At 44.5% G+C, this 19,165-nt stretch overlaps 1 protein-coding gene across 3 annotated transcripts in view; it reads right to left on the bottom strand.

Annotated features, from left to right (window-relative positions):
- Nucleotides 1-19,165, bottom strand: part of LOC116417957 — a 246,042-nt gene that overhangs the window by 120,940 nt on the left and 105,937 nt on the right. For 2 of the 3 annotated variants that reach the window (XM_031933154.2, XM_031933152.2), the window contains exon 5: nucleotides 18,526-18,630. In XM_031933154.2, the coding sequence (XP_031789014.1) occupies nucleotides 18,526-18,630 (105 nt within the window). The remainder of the gene's footprint in view (nucleotides 1-18,525; nucleotides 18,631-19,165) is intronic. The other variant, XM_031933153.2, reaches the window with a different exon arrangement.

Consider the following 19,165-nt stretch of genomic DNA (forward strand, 5'->3'; position numbering starts at 1 on the left):
GTCGAGCTGCGTTGCTCGGCTCGCCGCGCCAGTTTGTCGCCGGCACTCCAAGAGAGCGCACGTGATTACCCGCAGTGGTTTGTTTTTCGGTCGATTAAATAAAGCCTTTTTCTGGAAATCTTTTAGTGTCGATTATTAATAGTCTCACCCAACCTGATCCCAACAGGTTATGGGCCGGGTGAGCAACGCTTCCATTGCGCAAAAGAAAAACCGGGAGGCACGCGCCTAGAGACCCGGGAGAATTGTCAGCTCACGAGAGCAAGTGTAGTGTAGTGACAAAGGCAGCAGATAGAACTCAAGGGTGGTGTGTATTAAACCATCATCCGCACCTTTGTGTCACGAGGCCAGGAGCCAACGCATCTCCTTCGAGAAGCTTCAACAAGAGGGTCATCATGTGGCGGCTCGAAACGGCAAGCTCATCGTTCAGTAAGTAAAACAAAAGTAAATCTAATAAAAGTGAAGTCGTAAAAAAAAATTCGCGCAGTTAAAATCTAGATTAGTGTACAAAAAACGTAAAGTCACGAAAAGTGCCACGAAGTGACAAAAGTGTAGAGTAAATTCAAAAGTGCTAGATCATGTAAAAAGTCGTAAATAATATGAGAAAATTAGAAACATTTCGTGAGAATACGGAAAGTTACAAGAAAAACTGAAAACAAAAGTCCGAAAAGCTAGGCGCGTTAAGCCGTGTGTTTCTTAGAAGTAAAAACAAAACGCAGCAAGTCCCGCATTTCCGAGAAGTCAAGCATGAGCTTGCGGGAGGGGGAAGAGCGGAGACACGAGGCAAAGATGGCGGCCGCCGGCGCTACATCGGGATTGTCTGTCTCTCTCCACAAGACCACCAGTTGCTAGCCGCATGACCTAAAGGAGGGGAGGGAGCCAGCTAGCATCTTCTACCGCGGAAAGAGCGGTAGCGTCGGCAAGTGCGCGCATATAGGGGGAACAGTGCGGGCAACATCATGCGGCGAAACGTCGCCACACTGCATGGGCTGAGAATCTCTGGCGGCTCGCGCGGCAGTGTTGCAAGCGGTGCTTCCCTCTCTACCTTTCTCTCCTGTGCGCGGTACGCATGCGGCGAGCGGAGTGTGCACGGGCGCGCTCTCGCTCTCTATGTCTCTCTCTCACGCGCACAGCCTGAGCGGTGCGCTGTCTATACCTTTTTACAATGATTTTCTGAAATAGAAAATACTTCAAATAAAGATATTTCTCTTAAAAATTCTTAGAATCAGTAACCGTTGAGTAGCATGTTTAATAGTGTTTTTCTTTAAAAACCCTGTGTTGCAAAATAAATACGGACTGCAGTTCATTAAAAATCGCATTTTGTGAGGGCCCCACATTATGCGTAACCGGCTTTCGCTTAAAATTCAAGCAAGCCGTAACCAATCAATTCTAAAAGTCAACACAGTAGCTAGAACTAGAAAGATAGACAAGAGTCACATGACAGTAAGATTCAGAATAGAACATCGACCATAGAAACAGGTTAATCTTACAATATGCCAAGACCGCGCGATTAGAATCGCCCCACTTGATTGGGAGAGCAAGAGCAAGCGACAAGAGTTGCTCATCAAGAGAGGAAAGATAAGAGATATTTGATAACAATGACTCCGAGTCAAAGTTACTATCGAACAATTATTGTTACCGTTTCAACAATCTTTTACTTGGATATTTGGATTAATATTCTGCATATTCATATAATCAAAACACTTACATGCTAATTAATTCAACAGGTGCTGATCGAGAGGAGTTACGTCGCATCATCCTCAGAGAATGGGAGAGGTCGGAAGCCAACGAGGCGCCCGGTGAAGGTTATCACCGTGACACCATCACTCTATTGAGGAGGAGCGACGGCTCACTATATTTTAAAAGAAGTGAACTCCAGCTGCGCAGGTTCGACGATACCCTGTCGGAAATCGAGAGAGCGGTCATTGACCATGTCTGGCCTATCACTGAGAAGCAACATATCTTCTAGTTAAGATATTCAGCAGATTCTATCACCAGAAGTGAGGTCATGCTAATGATGCAGGAGCAAAATAAAATGTTTCTCACTGGAATTGAGATGCTGGTGAAGGGCCTTACAATGCCAGGTGTTGGACAGCAGCAGCCCTTCCTCCTGGGCTCGCCTGGGAAACAACTGGCAGTGAAACCGAGTCAGCAGCAGTCAAATATAGTGGAGACTGCCGAGGCAGGGAGGTCTACAGCTCAGGGTGTAGACACCGAACCCGTGGAGCCTAGAAAGATGGACCCTGTTCTCAAGGAAAAGCCCCGAGTTATACGGGTCGAAAAGGTGTCATCGACTCCGTACTGCAAGTCACAGACGTTGCGGGGCGAGGAGTTGATAGATATGAACATCGACATGAGCGAGCCTCGGAAGAGGTCGGCAGAAGGTAGGAGGCAGCCCTCAGAAGCGGGAGAACTCTCCTGTAACTCGGAGGACGAGGCTCAGGAGTCTGGGGAACCGGGGGACACACCGGTGAATATTCCCTTATTCAACCCATACAGTAAGCCCAGGTCACAGCTGAGGCAGCCATCACCTGATCGAGAAAACAGGTCAAATTTTCTCCGTGAATCGGTAAGACAAAATGATTACTTTCAGTTTGTAGAACAATCAAATCACATTCCTTTAAATATTGTTAACGAACTAGTAGAAAACAAGATAAAGGTCTTACTTCTTGAAAGAGATAAAGACACTGAGAGATCACTGATTGATAGAAGCTTAAACTTGTCAGAACAATTGAAAAACGAATTTGTTGGCAGAGAAAGTTTAGGCTTTAGAAATTATAAACTCACGCTAAAAACTAATTTTGAAATGTTCGAAGACTACTTGAAGTCTGAACTAAGAAGCAAGAAATTGCACTATGTCCTCGATGAAAGTGTAAGCATGAACTCTACGGTAAATGAGTCGAAAAGATCGGATGATGAGTTTAAAGTTAGAGAAATTATAATCAATAGAATAGACGCGATCTATTACAACAAGATTGTCAATTTGACTGATCCGAAACTAATTATTGAAAAATTGAAAAATGTAAAAAGATACGAAACTGGAACAACTAGAATCACAGCCAGAAAAGATCTGCTGACTATTAAATATTTACCCTCAAAGGAAACTGCATCTGATTTCTACGATAGGTTCCAAGAGAAAGTCAGAATATTTGAAAATACCCCAGACGCGGGAAAACTTCCAGAAAAAGAGTTAAGAGATTATTTTCTTCAAGCAGTTGCTGAGGCAGTCCCAGAAATTACCACTGCAGACCAACTGTTTAAAGAAACTACGTCTACTGAAATGACATGCGAGAAATTAAAAAACTATCTGTTACAGGTTGAATCTACCAAGAGCCGGAAGATGCCTTCGCAACCGTCAGCACGAGCCTTTCTGCATACGAGTCAGGGTACTGGTCGGCTGATCTGCAGAGGTTGCGGAATGGAGGGGCACACGAAGGCCAATTGTCCCAATGAAGGATTGAGGCAGTGTTATTACTGCCTCAAACTCGGCTCTCACCTCGCACATGAGTGCAACAAAAGAAAGGCAGACCTGGAGAAGGGGATGGCAACTGCAACCAGCTACGGCCCACCCTCAAAGAGAGGGAGGTGGACAAGCAGAGGGAGCCGGTCTACTGCGACCAGAGGCCGGACACACCAATCAGCTGCTCCAGCCAACCGTGGAGCGAGAGGCAACAGGGGAGCTTCGACACGAGGCAGAGGCTGTGGACGAGGCGGACCACAAAGGGGTGCAGGCCATCCTAGGCCTCAGCAAGGGACATCACTCCAAGCCATTGCCGAGGAATATCAAGGTAACAAAGTGAACTGCTGTAACAAAGAATTGTTAGAATTCATAGCGGACTCAGGTGCAACCGAGCACCTGAGCAGATCTAAACTGTACTTTGACAAATTTGACTCTCGAGCGATTACAAAGGTAGATTGCGCAAACAAAGATAGCACATTTAGGACTGACGGTAGTGGGTCTACTGAAGTAGTTACAGAGGATAATGATACATTTATCTTAAACAATATTCTGTATTCGAAAGATCTGTCATACAATTTGTTATCATTGAGACGTTTCGTAGATCAGGGACTTGAGATTTATTTAAATAATAAAATCATTGATATTTATAATCCAGAACTCGATAAAAGCATTTTGACAGGAGAATACAAGAAACCATTCTGGACTATTAAACTAGTGTTGAGTAAAGATAATGTAACCAAATCTAATCCGAAAATCATGTATAACACTAGAAGTAAAAAGAACTCTACAGAAATAAACGAAACTAAGACAAATAAATCAGTGACAAGCAAGTCTAGTGTAGACAAGACTAGGGAAATCAACGATGTAGAAACAGACTTTTTACAAACGTCAAGCAACAGGAAAAAACAAAATAGAGACCAATCAGGTCGATAAAATAGATGAGTTCAAAAATCACAAAAAGCCTAGAGAGGAACTTTCAGAAGCCATGCTGTGGCATATCAGACTTGGACATGTATCCAAGAAATATTTACTAGTGTTAGCTAAGCAAAATAATAAGTTAATAAACTTCGAGAATATAGACAAAGATAAAACCATACAAGACTGTCGAATCTGCATGCAAGCGAACAGTGTCAAACTTCCTTTTAACAAGATTAGAGATAGGGCAACAAAACCGTTACAGATAGTTCATGGAGATACTATGGGTCCCATCAGCCCGGAATCACATCCAGGAAAATATAAATTTGTTCTTGTTTTAATCGATGATGCTACTAGAGCTGCCCTAACTTATCCAATGCAAAGTAAAACTGAAGTGCCAGAGCACATAGAGTCATTTGTAAAAAGTCTTCGTAATGCGGTAGGTGCTGATCAAAAGTTCTGTTATCTGAGATGCGACAGGGGAACAGAGTTCGTTTGTCAGGCTACTAGAGAGGTTCTAGACAAATACGGTGCGGAACTACAACTAGCTTGTCCCGATACACCTCAACACAACGGTGTTGCCGAACGGTTTAATCGTACGTTAGAAAATAAAGTAAGAGCCATGATGCTGGACTCTGGCTTACCGCTTTCGCATTGGGATCTTGCTGTAAAAGCAGCTGTTTATATTTACAACAGGACACCTCACAAGTCGGTGGACATGGTGGCACCTTTAAGTAAAATTGTATCTAATCAGGCTGAATGCGTGAGCCAGGTCAAGCGTTTTGGATGCGCAGCGTATATTAAGATAGCTCGCGGTACAGATACCAAGTTTTCGCCCCAAGCAAAGCTAGGTTTTTTAGTTGGATATCTAAGTACTGGATACACGATACTTGTACCAAGCGACCATAAATTATATGACTGTAAACATGTGAGATTCGTGGAAAATTTAACATATAAAGATTTTCAATGTAAAAACATAGAAAACGATCAATCAGAGTTAAACTCAGAAAAGGAATCAGAATCTGAGACTGTACAAGAGTTGACATTCGAAACAATAGAATCAGTAGGCGAAGTCAAAGAGACAGTAAGCGAAGTAAAACGAAAAAGAGGTAGACCTAAAAAGAACCCCGTAGCAATGTTCTTTCTAACTGAGGACTCTGAGATACGAGAACTTGATTTTGATAGAGAATTCAGCGATCTTAAATATCATGCTCTTCTAGCTAAAATCTTAGGTGACCCACAAACGTTTAAACAAGCTGTAAACTCACCAGAGAGAGAACACTGGTTGAGAGCAATCCAATCAGAACTAGATTCTATTAAAGAAAAACAAGTGTACACTGTGGTAGAAAGATCAAATGTGTTAATGAGTAACTTCAAACCAAATATAATCGACTCCAGATGGGTCTTTAAGCGAAAAGAGAATGAACAGGGTGAAGCTAAATTCAAAGGTCGATTAGTTATTCGTGGATTTAAAGACAAGAATGTGTATGACTTACGTGAAACTTACGCCCCCGTATCTAGGATGTCACTGATAAGAGCCTTCTTTTCGATTGCGAATAAATTAAATTACTCGCTTAGACAACTCGATGTTGAAACTGCATTCTTGTACGGTGACTTGTCTGAGGACATTTATATGGAAATTCCAGAGGGAGTTCAGATTACTAGCGATACCAGAAAAAGATTTTTGTGGAAATTAAATAAGTCACTTTATGGATTAAAGATAAGTCCCAAGAAGTGGAATGATAAATTTTCAAGCGTTATGACTAAGCTAGGCTTCAAATTAAACGAAATAGATCCGTGCTTATACATCAAACACTCAGGTGTAGATACAATCCTTGTTGTACTGTATGTTGACGACATACTGTTAGCCAGTTCAAACAACGAAATTTTGAACAAGTTGAGCAAAGATCTGAGTGCTGAATTTAAAATCAAAGATCTTGGTACCCCCAAAGAATTCTTAGGGATAAAGATAGACAGAGATCAATCTGAGCGTGTTATCAAAATGAGTCAAACTAAATTCATAGAAAAGATGTTGATTAGATTTGGCTTTGAAAACTGCAGACCAGTTAGTACACCAATGAGGCAACTAGACGTTACTAGCTGCGGTAGAAAAGAGAGGGAGGAAAATGAGTACATTTTGGCAGAATCCGGCAAAGGACAAATCCCAAATAGACTGTACAGAGAGGCTGTCGGGTCTCTACTCTATTTGGCGAATGCTACAAGGCCAGACATTTCGTATACGGTTAATGTACTTAGCAGGCATCAAGTAAACCCCACAATTCAGGAATGGAATATGGTTAAGAGAGTATTTCAATATTTGTCAGGAACACGAAACTATGAGTTGATTTTCAATCGAGCAGATGAGGGGTTGATAGCTTATTCTGATGCCAGTTTAGCTGACTGCAAAAATTCTCTGACTACGTGTGGCTACGTCATTCGACTGTTCGGTAACACAGTGGCGTGGAGAACGCACAAGCAGCAGAGCGTTGCTCTGTCCACTTGTCAATCGGAGTATGTAGCCATGAGCGAAACTTGTCAGGAAAGTATGTCCCTACATAACTCAGTGACGATTATGCTAGAGCATAATTTATATCCAATGACACTGTACTGCGATAATATGGCTGCCATTTCTTGCGCGAAAGTAAATGGAGGTAATCGATTGAGACATATGGTCGAAAGAAGGGAACATTATGTAAAAGAATGTGTTAATAAGAATTATATCAAAATAGAATGGGTCAACTCCAAGAGTCAGTTAGCCGACATATTTACAAAGGCTTTGCCTAAACAATTACATAACGACCTATTGAAACTTATATTTAACATGTAACTAATCAATTTGTGTGTCAATTTTTAGAGTTTCCCGAGGAGTTCGAGGACCAGGACGAGCCTGAGCCATCCATACAGGAAGTATCCTGGGATTGAGAGGGAGTATTCCTCAAGTGAGAGGGAGTGTTGAGATAGGTCCACTTGGGACTCTCCCCTCCTGCGCATGCGCGAGCTCGTCGAGCTGCGTTGCTCGGCTCGCCGCGCCAGTTTGTCGCCGGCACTCCAAGAGAGCGCACGTGATTACCCGCAGTGGTTTGTTTTTCGGTCGATTAAATAAAGCCTTTTTCTGGAAATCTTTTAGTGTCGATTATTAATAGTCTCACCCAACCTGATCCCAACAAATATTATTGGATGTATTTATTTATTAAAACTATAAATTAAGTTGGACGAAGCTACGTGCCAATGAATTGGCAGCGACTTTTTTAATTTAAATAAAAATAAATAATCTAAAAATATTAAAAATAAAAGTTTTAACTAAGAAAGTAAAATTTAAAGTTATACGTGCAATCACACAAACAATGCGCGTTTTAATTAGAATTTGTTCAGGTGAGTTACTTGTAGACATTGCTAGCTGCCCATTCGATCATTCAGAATGCCTAGATTAAAGAATGGCCCTAAACAGCCAATTGAGAGAACCTTCCTAAAGAACCCCTGCCTTTCATCCTACGTTTATCCCTGACAACAACCTGAAACCCTCCAGCAAAAGACCTGCCCTGGTTCGCTCTTCAGACTCGTGTCTTGACTTTTGCTTGCCATCCTAGAACCTGTGACTACAGTACAAAGCTTATAAAGAACATCTACCGGGGCCCTCGAATCGCATATAGCTATGGATGAACAATAATCTTATATATCATAAGATGACGTCGACCGAGAAATAACCTCCGGATCGAACCGATCGAAAGTATTACAAGTGCCACCCAAATAAAAGTACCAGCAATGATATGTGTAAATTGTGAAAATGAATATCATAGAAGTGACTTCGAAAAAATAAAAAATCAAAATTACGTAGAAGATAACCTAATTATCTGCCCAGAACATGCCTATTCGATTATCTGCCCAGAAAAGGCAAAGCAGGAATTTTTTTTCGCACGGTATTTACGATAAGATCGAGCAACTAACCAACGAAATAAATAAATCAGCCGCCTTTCACGATCATCTGCGTCTCGAAGTTGCACCCTTTCAAAAGGGTTACTACATGCTACAGCGCAAGTGTGCCTGCGATGATCAGCATAAGATAACGTTTAACGAAAAAATTTGCCATATTTTCGGTTTCGAAGATTCCGAGACTCGGCGAAAAAACGGCACCTTTGTCACATCGTCAATGGGTTGTGTAGTCGCGCTAGGAAACAGACCAGCATCGCTTTCCCGAGCTATACCCGATCAGCTCTACGTGTACGAGCCACACACTGTCGGCGACACTCAAGCTGCTCTACTGCGTGTAGTTTCCGTGGACAGTGCAAAGTACAAATTCGGCAGTAATATCGTGAGACATTTTGCACCTGCTCATTATATTCCGCTTTTACATCACAGTTTTCGCTCGATCGTCATAGATATAAGGGATCAGCACGGAGTGCGAATACCATTCGAATATGGAACACTGACGGTTACGCTTCACTTTAAACGTAATCGGTAGAGAGAGAGAGAGAGAGAGAGAGAGAGAGAGAGAGAGAGAGAGAGAGAGAGAGAGAGCAACGCTATGTCACGATGAGTCACTACATACGCTACTACGACGAGCAAGTAGGCGGTGGAGGAGTGAGACACGTCTATTCCGGTTCAACGTATCAGCGCGGACGAGGTGTAGGTGCATGACTCGGAGGTTTATTTCGCAAAATTCTTCCGTACAACGCTTCCGGTGCCAGAGCTGTGGGCAAAGAGGCTGTGCGCACAGGCATCAACGTGTTGGACGACGTTGCAAACAACGGCTCGAATTTCAAGGAGGCCTTCAAATATCGTACTAAAGAGTCTGGACAAAAATTGAAGAGAAAAGCCGGTGAAAAGATAGCAGAAATTATGAAAGGTTCTGGTTATAAATCACGCGCAATGCATCGAAGGCGTCAGTTGAGAAAGACGCGTACATCGAGTACAACCGGCTCTAGCAAAAAACGCAAACAACATACATCAGGACGGAAGAAGAGAGTCACGCGAAAAACGAAGAAGAGGCCTAAAAAGAGAAGTACTCAGCAGCAGAGTTTGAGAAGTGTTACGGATATTTTTGGTCCTAGGCGTATTTAGTTTGGGTAAAAATGGCATTTTTACATTCTCACTCGACGGAATGCATGTCCAGCGAGCTGGATCTTTTCACGCTACCAGCCACTCAAACGTCAATTGAAAGCGGCAGCTTTCTGCATTATAAGCCTGTGTCGTCTCTTAGCGACGAGGTCGACGCACCATTGGAATTCGTCGTGCCGGCAGGTAGCGAGCGTTACTTTGATCTGGCTCACACTATGCTTCATGTTCGAGCTAAAATCGTACCCGCTGACGAGGCTACCGCAATGACCGAAGACATTAAAGTCGGACCGATCAACAATTTCATGCATTCAATGTTCAATCAGATTGACGTTTTCTTCAATCAGAAAATTGTTTCGCCGCCTAATAACGCCTATCCTTACAGAGCGTACATCGAGACGCTTCTCAACTACGCTCCGGCTGCTAAAGAGTCACATCTTACAGCGAGTCTGTGGTACGACGACACGAGCGGCGGTTTCGATTCACCAGCTAATGCGGTAAGCACTGCCACAGCACCTATTATCGTGAACAAAGGGCTGGAAAATCGCAAATACTTTACACAGAATCGACGATACTTTGACATGATTGGACATTTGCATCACGACCTCTTTAATCACGATAAAATGCTGATTAATGGTGTAGAAATGCGCGTACGTCTAGTGAGGAGTAAGGATGCTTTTTGTCTGATGGACGCGACAGCCGATGGAAAATTCAAACTCAGCATCAAAGAAGCTACACTCATAGTTCGCAGAGTAAAAATCAGTCCTGGAGTTTTACTGGCTCATGCGCAAGCGTTATCGAAAACCACGGCTAAATATCCCATAACGAGAGTCGAAGTTAAGTCGTTTACTCTTCACTCGGGAATATTGGGCGATTCGATCCACAACGTTATACACGGTCAGCTGCCGAAGAGAATAATCTTGGGCTTTGTGGAAAACAAAGCATTCAACGGAAACCGCGCGTAACCGCGTTGAAAATAAACCCTTTTTATTTTCAACACTTCTCTATAAATTATATTTCTCTCTACGTCGACGGCGTACAAATTCCAAGCAAACCTTTGCAGCCACGTTTCACAGGTCTCGACAAACTCTACATTGACGCTTTTCAAACACTTAACACAGGTACAGGCGTGCATTTTCTCAACAAAGGTTTTGGCATCAATCGCTACAACTAACATGCATACTAACTACATACATTTAATGCAGTTTTACCGAATTACCCGTGGACATGCAGCAGACGAATAATTACTGCACTCTCGATGTACACGGTTTTGAGGGGCACGACGGAGATATCTCCTTCAAGAGTTTGCGTCGTAATCTGTGCAACTTGGTGAAAGACGCGCGCCGTATATACGTGCGTGGCCAGGCAAAAGCCAAGTTTTTGGAAAAAGTAGTGGCTCGATGAATCATAAATTTAGAAGATTTTAGTGCGCCTTCGTTTGACGAACTCTCTGTGCTATTCCCTAACGTCTTGCTGTGCATCAGCCACGGTATCAAGAAATTCGAGAAGAAGAAAAATTTTTGCGCACTGCGTCGAGCCTATCAAATCAGAAGGTGGATACACTCAATCGTTGCCAGTCCTCATCGAAGCGACCCGTACGACATAAATAGCCAAGTAATGTACCAAGCTATATTAGATTACGATCGGCAGATGTAGAGATATCACTATCCCGAAAGATTTCGTGCTAGCGACGTTGCGTTGTGGACGGAATTAAAAAAGAAGCTGTCGAGAAAAAAGACGGTGCGGAAGAAGAGTACGTAGATGCACCATCAACATGAATACGCGTCAAATAATCACAGCTATTAGAGGATTAAAAGTCGATTCAATAGGAGTTTACGCTGCTAATCACGTTCCGAAATTGCTATCCACACCGACAGCTATTGTAACGAATCTCGACACGTCCATCAGCCAGGATCACACTGGGTTGCCATCTTTATGGATAAAAATGGATACGGAATTTACTTTGACAGCTACGGAGTTGCACCCGTATCAATCATCTTGATTGACTCGGAAAAAACTGCACGCGATTCGACTGGAATAAAAAACAAGTGCAGAGCGTCGACTCTAAAGTATGTGGCGAGCACTGCATTATGTTTCTGTATCATATGTGTAGCGGCGTTTCTCTGCGAAAATATCTACGTTTTCTTTCATCAGATTTTGTCAAGAATGACGCATTAGCCGTTAAGTTTTATCGAAGGCTCATGAGAAGAATGCAAAATAAAACAATGCGTCATCGAGTCAACGCATTCCCATGTACGAGTTCTACAGGACGGGGTTACTGTAATCAGATCTGCACAGTCAAGTCCGGATGCTTGTTATCTGAGTAGTTTATACAATCGAACTAGCTGTGACGGTTGCGTTAAACAAAACAACTTTTAACGATATCAAACTTGTCTCGTGTTTCACTATGGAATGTAAATACTGTAACGGTCGTTTCTAGAAAGATCTGCGACTCGTTGACGCTCGCTGTTTGTCATCCCATTCTTTATAAAGGTGTCGTGGCTCAGTCGCCAGCCACCAGTCGTAAGAACACTCTCGTCAAGTAGACCTCGCGTGTAAAAAATCTTTGCAATGGATTCAGCAGCAGCAGCAGCATCAGCAGCACCAAGTGCCGAGTCTTGGAAAAATAAGCCGATCACCTGCAACTTGTTGTACTCGACGACGTACGCGCTCAACAAATAAAACTGCAAGCGCGCAACCATAGGCCTCGAGTATTACAGCGGTTACTACAGAGCAGAGTTAAAAATTTGTGCCAATGGATCGCCAGCCAAGTATGTGACACTCGACTCACACAGCTGGGAAGTGATCAAAGATCAGATGGAGGCTATGGATGCCTATCTGACTCACTCCTTCACGTTCTACCAGGATTTTGGAAATCCTAGCAAGATCCTCCTTCCAAATCACGATGTCACATTCACAAACAGCTTCGGAGCAAGAGCGATCGGAATCGACGAGAGGCCAATACCAACATCAGCACCTACAGCAGCAGAAATGACAACCAACAACGCTCAGCAGTTCATCAACAGTGTCGGCGGCAATGTCGAGGAAACACAACAGCATCCACCTGCACAGCCTGCGTGCAAGAAGCAGAAAAAGTACGAGAGTCCGCCTAGTGTAATTATGCATCAACAAACGTTCGCTGGTTTAAGACAGGTAAAAGAGTGCATCGATTTGCGTTTTAAACAGCTCGTGGAGCTTTCGGGATTAGTTAATCGTGGCGTGGGCTCAATTTTAGATTATATAAAAGACGCTTTGAAAAGAGAAGAGGCTGAACTATGTCGTGAAATTCTGAAAAATGTAAAGTCGTTCAAAGAATATTGCGCCCTTCATAAATATAAAATCGAGGAAATTGTTAAGACAAACTTGAATGTCGCCACTGTAAGCGTCGACGTTTTAGATGTAGTTTTAACGGAAATCTATGCGTTTGGCTTAGCCAGAATCGCAAAAGATGTGTACGACGTTATGTTTCCGATATAACTTTTTTTTTATTCATCTCCTATCGTTAGTTTCTAAGCTGTAAATATTCTTTATTGTTCTACGCGCGCATACATACACACGCGCACACACACACACACACACACACACACGAGCGCATAAATATATCATGTATTCATTTTTTGCTGTTTTATTAAATAAATATAAGATTGTATCAAACAAATTTTCTCTATTTTAATGTACAAATCCCATAAATATACCCAAAAGCTGAAATTTAGAGTAGGCTTTGCGGCACCGTCTAGTAGGAAATCTTACAGGTTACAAATTATTACAGCGCAGAAAGGATCAGAGCTGACGCAAGGGCAATAAAAGACAAACAGCAGGTATACGACAGGTAGACGGCTGCGGACGCACGCGAGTATGGAGGGGAGGAGAGAGAAGCGGGTCCGGTACAGCAGCGGCTGGAGCTACCGCGCCAGAGCTCAGAGGCTACTATAGTGCAAAAGGAGAGGGGACGGGCTTGTATAGCGAGAGTCGAGCACGTGCGTTCTCTCGAGCTCGGGGCCGGTATGGAGTATACAGCGAAAGATAGAGAGAGAGAGAGAGAGAGAGAGAGAGAGAGAGACGTCGCGTCAGAGCTCAGGGGCTACTATAGTGTAAAAGGAGAGGGGACGGGCTGACATAGCGAGAGTCGCGCACGTGCGTTCTCGAGCTCGGGGCCGGTATGGAGTAGATAACGAAAGAGGGAGAGAGTCGCGCTCGGCCGTCTGCTTGGGTAAAAGGTTGGTATCGTATGCGTGATATAGCTTTTGTTTAAAAATTATTTATAATTATTTATAAATAAACAAAAGTTACCCATCGATGACAGACTGTTTTATGACAGAGAATGAATCATCTTAATCTGATGGCATCGTATGCGTGATATAGCTTTTGTTAACTAATTATTTATAATTATTTACCATCGATGATACACTCTTACAGTAGCGGTCGTAAATCATGTTTATTCACCTTTCAGCTACTGTTGATATAAACATGGGCTTCCGTTTACAAATTATTTATAATTATTTATAAATAAAGAAAGTATTGCACCCATCGATGACACACTCATACAGTAGCGGTCGTAAATCATTTTTATGTTTATTGACCTTATCAGCTACTGTTTATATAAACATGGTGTTTGTTTACATAAACACTTGGCGCTAGCAACGGGAGCGGTGACGTCAGTTAGGCCACGCCCCTGTCTCTCCATAGCGGCCCATATACTACGATCATGTCCGAACTAACGAAAGAATTAAAAATTCAGCATTCAAATACTCCCCCCTATAGACCTCAAGCAAACCCCGTTGAGGGTAAATAGGGTACAGAGAATGATGATACAGATGATACAGGTACAGAGAACTATAATTTGCGCTTTTATTGGCCAAGACCATAGGGAATGAGACATCCACCTGCTCGATTTTCGTTTCGTCTTCAACACTGCTAAGCATACATCCACCGGTGTCACGCCAGCCTTTCTCAACTTCAGCCGTGAACCGCTATCTTCTTTAAACTTGCGTAAAGAAATCGACACACTGACTTTGACAAGACTGACGAACTGACATGGGTAGCGCGCATGAATGGAAACAGCGCACAACCAAGAAGCCCACTACCACGACAAGAAACATGGCGTAGTAACATTTGTAACGGGGGAGAAAGTATTATTGAAAAACCGAGTACTATCAAACGCTGACAAAAACATCGCAGCCATGTTGACAAATAAATTCAAAGGACCGTTTACAATAACGAAAATAAGCTCACCACTAGTCTACGAGCTAGTGAGCGCAGACGGAAAAATATTGCCACGCATACATATCACGGATTTAAAGAAATATAACAAACGCCAGCCTATCACTACACATACGCTCACACTCACAATATCGAACCATTCATCCACATATCACCAATATCATTAACACACAGACTCCACTACGCACAATCGTTACTCTCACAAGTACACACTCACTATCGTTATCCACGCTATCGCTTACACAACAACACCCACACTATCGTTACACAATAACGCCACACTCAACACCACACTAACACGACTTACGCACACGACGTGGACGAGAACATGCTCTTGGGAGATGACGACGAGCTCGAAGTCAACGGGGATTTCGACTTCGAAATCGTCAACTCTGACGATTCAGTCGAAATCTTAATTTCCAAAGACGACCTTCACGACGTACCTACCTACGCCCTTCCTCTCTTCACGCAACGCAGAAGCCGGGACGGGGAGCAGCCATTGCAGATAGCAGCCTCGCAGCGGGCCCTCTCCAGTTACCAACAACGCCGCTTCCCTGGCGCTTCCGGCGCCTGCCAGCAGCGCCACTCCCGGAGTCCCAGGCGCTCACCCACAGCGCCGCTCTCTCAGCGCTTCGAGCGCTCATCTGCATGGCATTCTCCCAGCGCTCCGCCGAAGCATCACCCATCAGGACAACACATCGGCTACCGCCAATCCCAATCATCGTTCCTCGCACGATCCCTCTCTCTGCCTTGAGAATCTCGTTCGATGCGGCCAAGCCCTGAGTGCGCGGAAGAAACAAGCGATTCGACGTGTTGTTGTCGGCGCCGGCCTGTCCTCAAGTTCGGGGAACGGGCTAGCTAACCGTCATCGTCGGCGCGAAAGTGAGCATCGTTGGCGCGAGAGCGAGCCTCGTCGGCGCGCGCGCTGAAAGGTCCTCCGCATGTCGCGAGCCAATCAGCGGGCGCCGATGCGCGGCTTGCTATCCGCGCGGACTGGCAGCCAATGGGGAGCCAGCAAGAAGCGCGGGCCCGACGAGCACGAGAGGAGAGTGAGCGCGAGAACGAGCGGAGAAATCAGAGAGTTCTCTCACGACTGTCGACGGAGCACGTCGACGTTTGTGAGAGTTGAGTGCGTTCTAATCTGCTTGTCGACCCGAGGTCGACGAATAGAGGAGATTGGGAGAGTCTCCCAAGAGTGTTCGAGAGCGCGCGTGTGTTTCAGGAGCAGCGCGTTGGCACTAGGAAGTGCCAACGCCCGGACGAGCCAGCGACCATCCTGACGAGAGGGAGGAGGCCGGCCAGTCCGCCACCAACATCCAAAGGACGAGAGCAGCCAGCAACATCGGCGTGGGAGAGCCGAAGCCGCCAGCCGCCATCAGGTCCGGGAGGAGTCCTGGAGACGACGACGGAAGCACTGACGGACGTCTACCGGAAGCCGAGAAGAGAGCGAGTAAGCGAGAGAGAGAGAGAGAGAAAGCCGTGAGTGTGTGAGAGAGAGTGAGTGAGACGAGAGAGTGGTGTGCGGTGCGGGCGCACACCTCGACGTCATCCACGCGAGGCGTCGAGCCAGCGTGCGCGATAGAGAGAGCGAGAGAGAGAGAGAGAGAGAGAGAGAGAGAGAGAGAGAGAGAGAGAGAGGGAGATCACATTGGCCGCGCGGCGACCGACGGGAACCGAGTCGAGCGCGTACGTGTGACGCAAGAGATAGATAGATAGATAGATAGATAGGTCTTTATTTGCTAAAGCAAAAGAAAAATAATATAATAACGATCATAGAGACTGTGTCGAATACAGTCTAACAAATATATAAAACAAATATAAAAGATATTGTCATATAAAATCACATGAGATCACATTTTGTCATATATAATTATCACATTAAACTCCTCCAGCACTACGCTGTACACTTAAGATTTGGTCAAAGACCTATCTGTATCACACGTTTGAAGTCAAAAAAGAAAAATTACGCAGTACTGGAAGAATTTTTACGGCCACGGGCCGAGTCTGACTAGATTAAAACTAGATTAATGAAAAAATAAAAAATACAGCGCCAGAGGGCTCAGAGTTGTCACGTTTCAGTGGCCAGCAGGTGCCGCCGTAATGCCCCTTTGAAGGAGGCGAGTGATGGCAGGTTTCGCAGAGCAGAAGGGAGAGAGTTCCAGAACCGAGCACCCTGGACCTGGAAGGCCCTAGCCCCGGTTTCAGTACTCACGGTAGGGATGCTCAGCTCCTGGGGAACTCCCCTACCGGAGGGTCTGGGCTTGTGTTTATTGAACAACGAGGCCAGATACGAAGGCTCACCGATCCGGGTTATTCTGTATAATAGAATGGCCTCAAAGTAGAGTCTTCTGGAATCAGTGCAAAACCATTCCAGACGCCTCCGGTAGGGCCTGATGTGTTCATCCCTCCTAACCCCGAAGATGAATCTCACACACGAATTGCTCAGTCTCTGTATCCGTATTCGTTGTTCGTTAGACACGTCTAGGATAGTCACAGCACAGTAGTCGATGTGTGGTTGTATAAGTGTCTCAACTAGCCTTCTGCGGAGAGTTTCAGTGGTGCAGCCTCTGATAAACCGCAGGCTATATAGGGCTTTATTAACTTTTTTCGTGATAGCATCCACCTGCGGTCTCCAGGTCAGTTTGCTATCCAGTACAACACCGAGACTCACGACCGTCTCACTGAATGGGACGATGACCCCGTCCGGCAGCGGAACCCCAGGCAAGTTCCATGATTTAATATCATTAACGTTCTTCATGGACCCGAAAAATATAGACTTGGTTTTGCCGGAGTTAAGCCGCAGACCGGAGCTCTCCGCCCAGTCAGAAACCAGCCGCGCCGCTTCTGCCAGTCGAGCCACGCCGTCCAGGAAGTTATCTTTGTTGGTGTGTAGATAGATCTGGAGGTCATCCGCGTAAAAAAGATGTTTAATTGTGTTGCCGTCGAGTATGTTTTGCAGGTCGTTGACATAGAGGGTGAACAGCAAGGGTCCCAGGACAGAACGATAGTACCCTGTGGAACTCCCAGATTCGTTTCAAGCCATTCTGAAGCTCCGCTTTTATTCGAAATTACCATCTGGGATCGTCCCTGTAAATATAATTTAATCCACAGGAGAGCCGCCCTAGAGAACCCCAGCTGCCTCAGCTTAGATAGTAATTTGGAAGGTGAGATGGTGTCAAAGGCCTTGCTGAAGTCAAACAGCAGCATAAGCGTCACCCTCTTTTTGTCAATTGCCATGCGTACGTCGTCAGTCAATTTTATTAACGCTGTTTGTGTGCTGTGGTGTTTTCGGAAACCGGCCTGGAAGGGGTCGATTATATTATTTTTATTAAGATACTCCGTGATCTGGGTGTGCGCGATCTTCTCGAGTACTTTTGAGAGGAAGCAGAGCAATGCAATCAGACGAAAGTCCTTAACACTGGAAGGAGCACTGGTCTTTCTTAGCGCGATCAACTGAGCCTGCTTCCAGATACTCGGAAAGATCCCCTGAGCGAAGGAGCAGTTAAAAAGATTAAGAATAAATTCGCCAATGATTGGGAGGGCCTTGAGAGAGAGAGAGAGAGAGAGAGAGAGAGAGAGAGAGAGAGCCAACCGTCAACGGACTGGACCTGGGCCTGAGGCCTGCCGTCTGCTGCACGAGTGCGGCTCGTGCATGAGTGCGCCAACATAAGCCCTGCGTGGCTACATTGTGCGCGGGAGGCATCATTGCCACCGCGTTGTAGGGAAGGGCTGGGCGAAATATAGGTGTAATAAAGTGATGACCATTGTGTGATTCTTTTCCCCTCTCCCTATCTCACGTATCATTATATCAAAGATAGTTCAAAAAACAAAATTTATACTAATATAAATATAATAATAAAGTAACATGGTTAATACATTACCACGTTTAATTCGACGCATTTATTATAACGACAAGAAACGCATAAAGGTTGATTTCCAAAAAAATCAAGAATGCAATTGTTAGTTCCAGTGCGACATCGAAGAGCCTGAAAATTTGTTGATGCTTTAACTATCAAAATTTAGGTTAGAATGTAATAATTTATACAAAATTGATGTTGTTCGTGGATTAAGTAGCTGAGAAAACTTAGTTTAATATTGATACGGTTTTATTTACACTATAAGACTTAGTAGATTATAATTTACTGCGTAGAAAACTGAGATATAGGCGTATATACACACACACACACACACACACACACACACACACACACACCGATATGACAGTAAGAAAGAGTTAAATCACGCATCTTACAGCTATGCGGGCCATCTAACTCACGAGTTCATACGCAGGTTAAATCATGAGACTTGCGACGGGGAAGGCCGTCGCGTCACGTGACTCCTCTCTGTCTCACTCGCACTCGGCATCCTAGAAAACATACTTATACTGTATGTATTTGCAGGAGGATAGAGGCCGAGCCGAGCGTGGAGGGAGATCGCGCGGACTAATTAAGCCGCAGTGCCAGCGGAAAACAAGACAAGAGTCGCGGTACGCGACACGTGTCTCCGCGACATAGGTATTCC

Source organism: Nasonia vitripennis (assembly GCF_009193385.2).
Source record: "Nasonia vitripennis strain AsymCx chromosome PSR unlocalized genomic scaffold, Nvit_psr_1.1 chrPSR_random0001, whole genome shotgun sequence".
Lineage (NCBI taxonomy): Eukaryota > Metazoa > Arthropoda > Insecta > Hymenoptera > Pteromalidae > Nasonia > Nasonia vitripennis.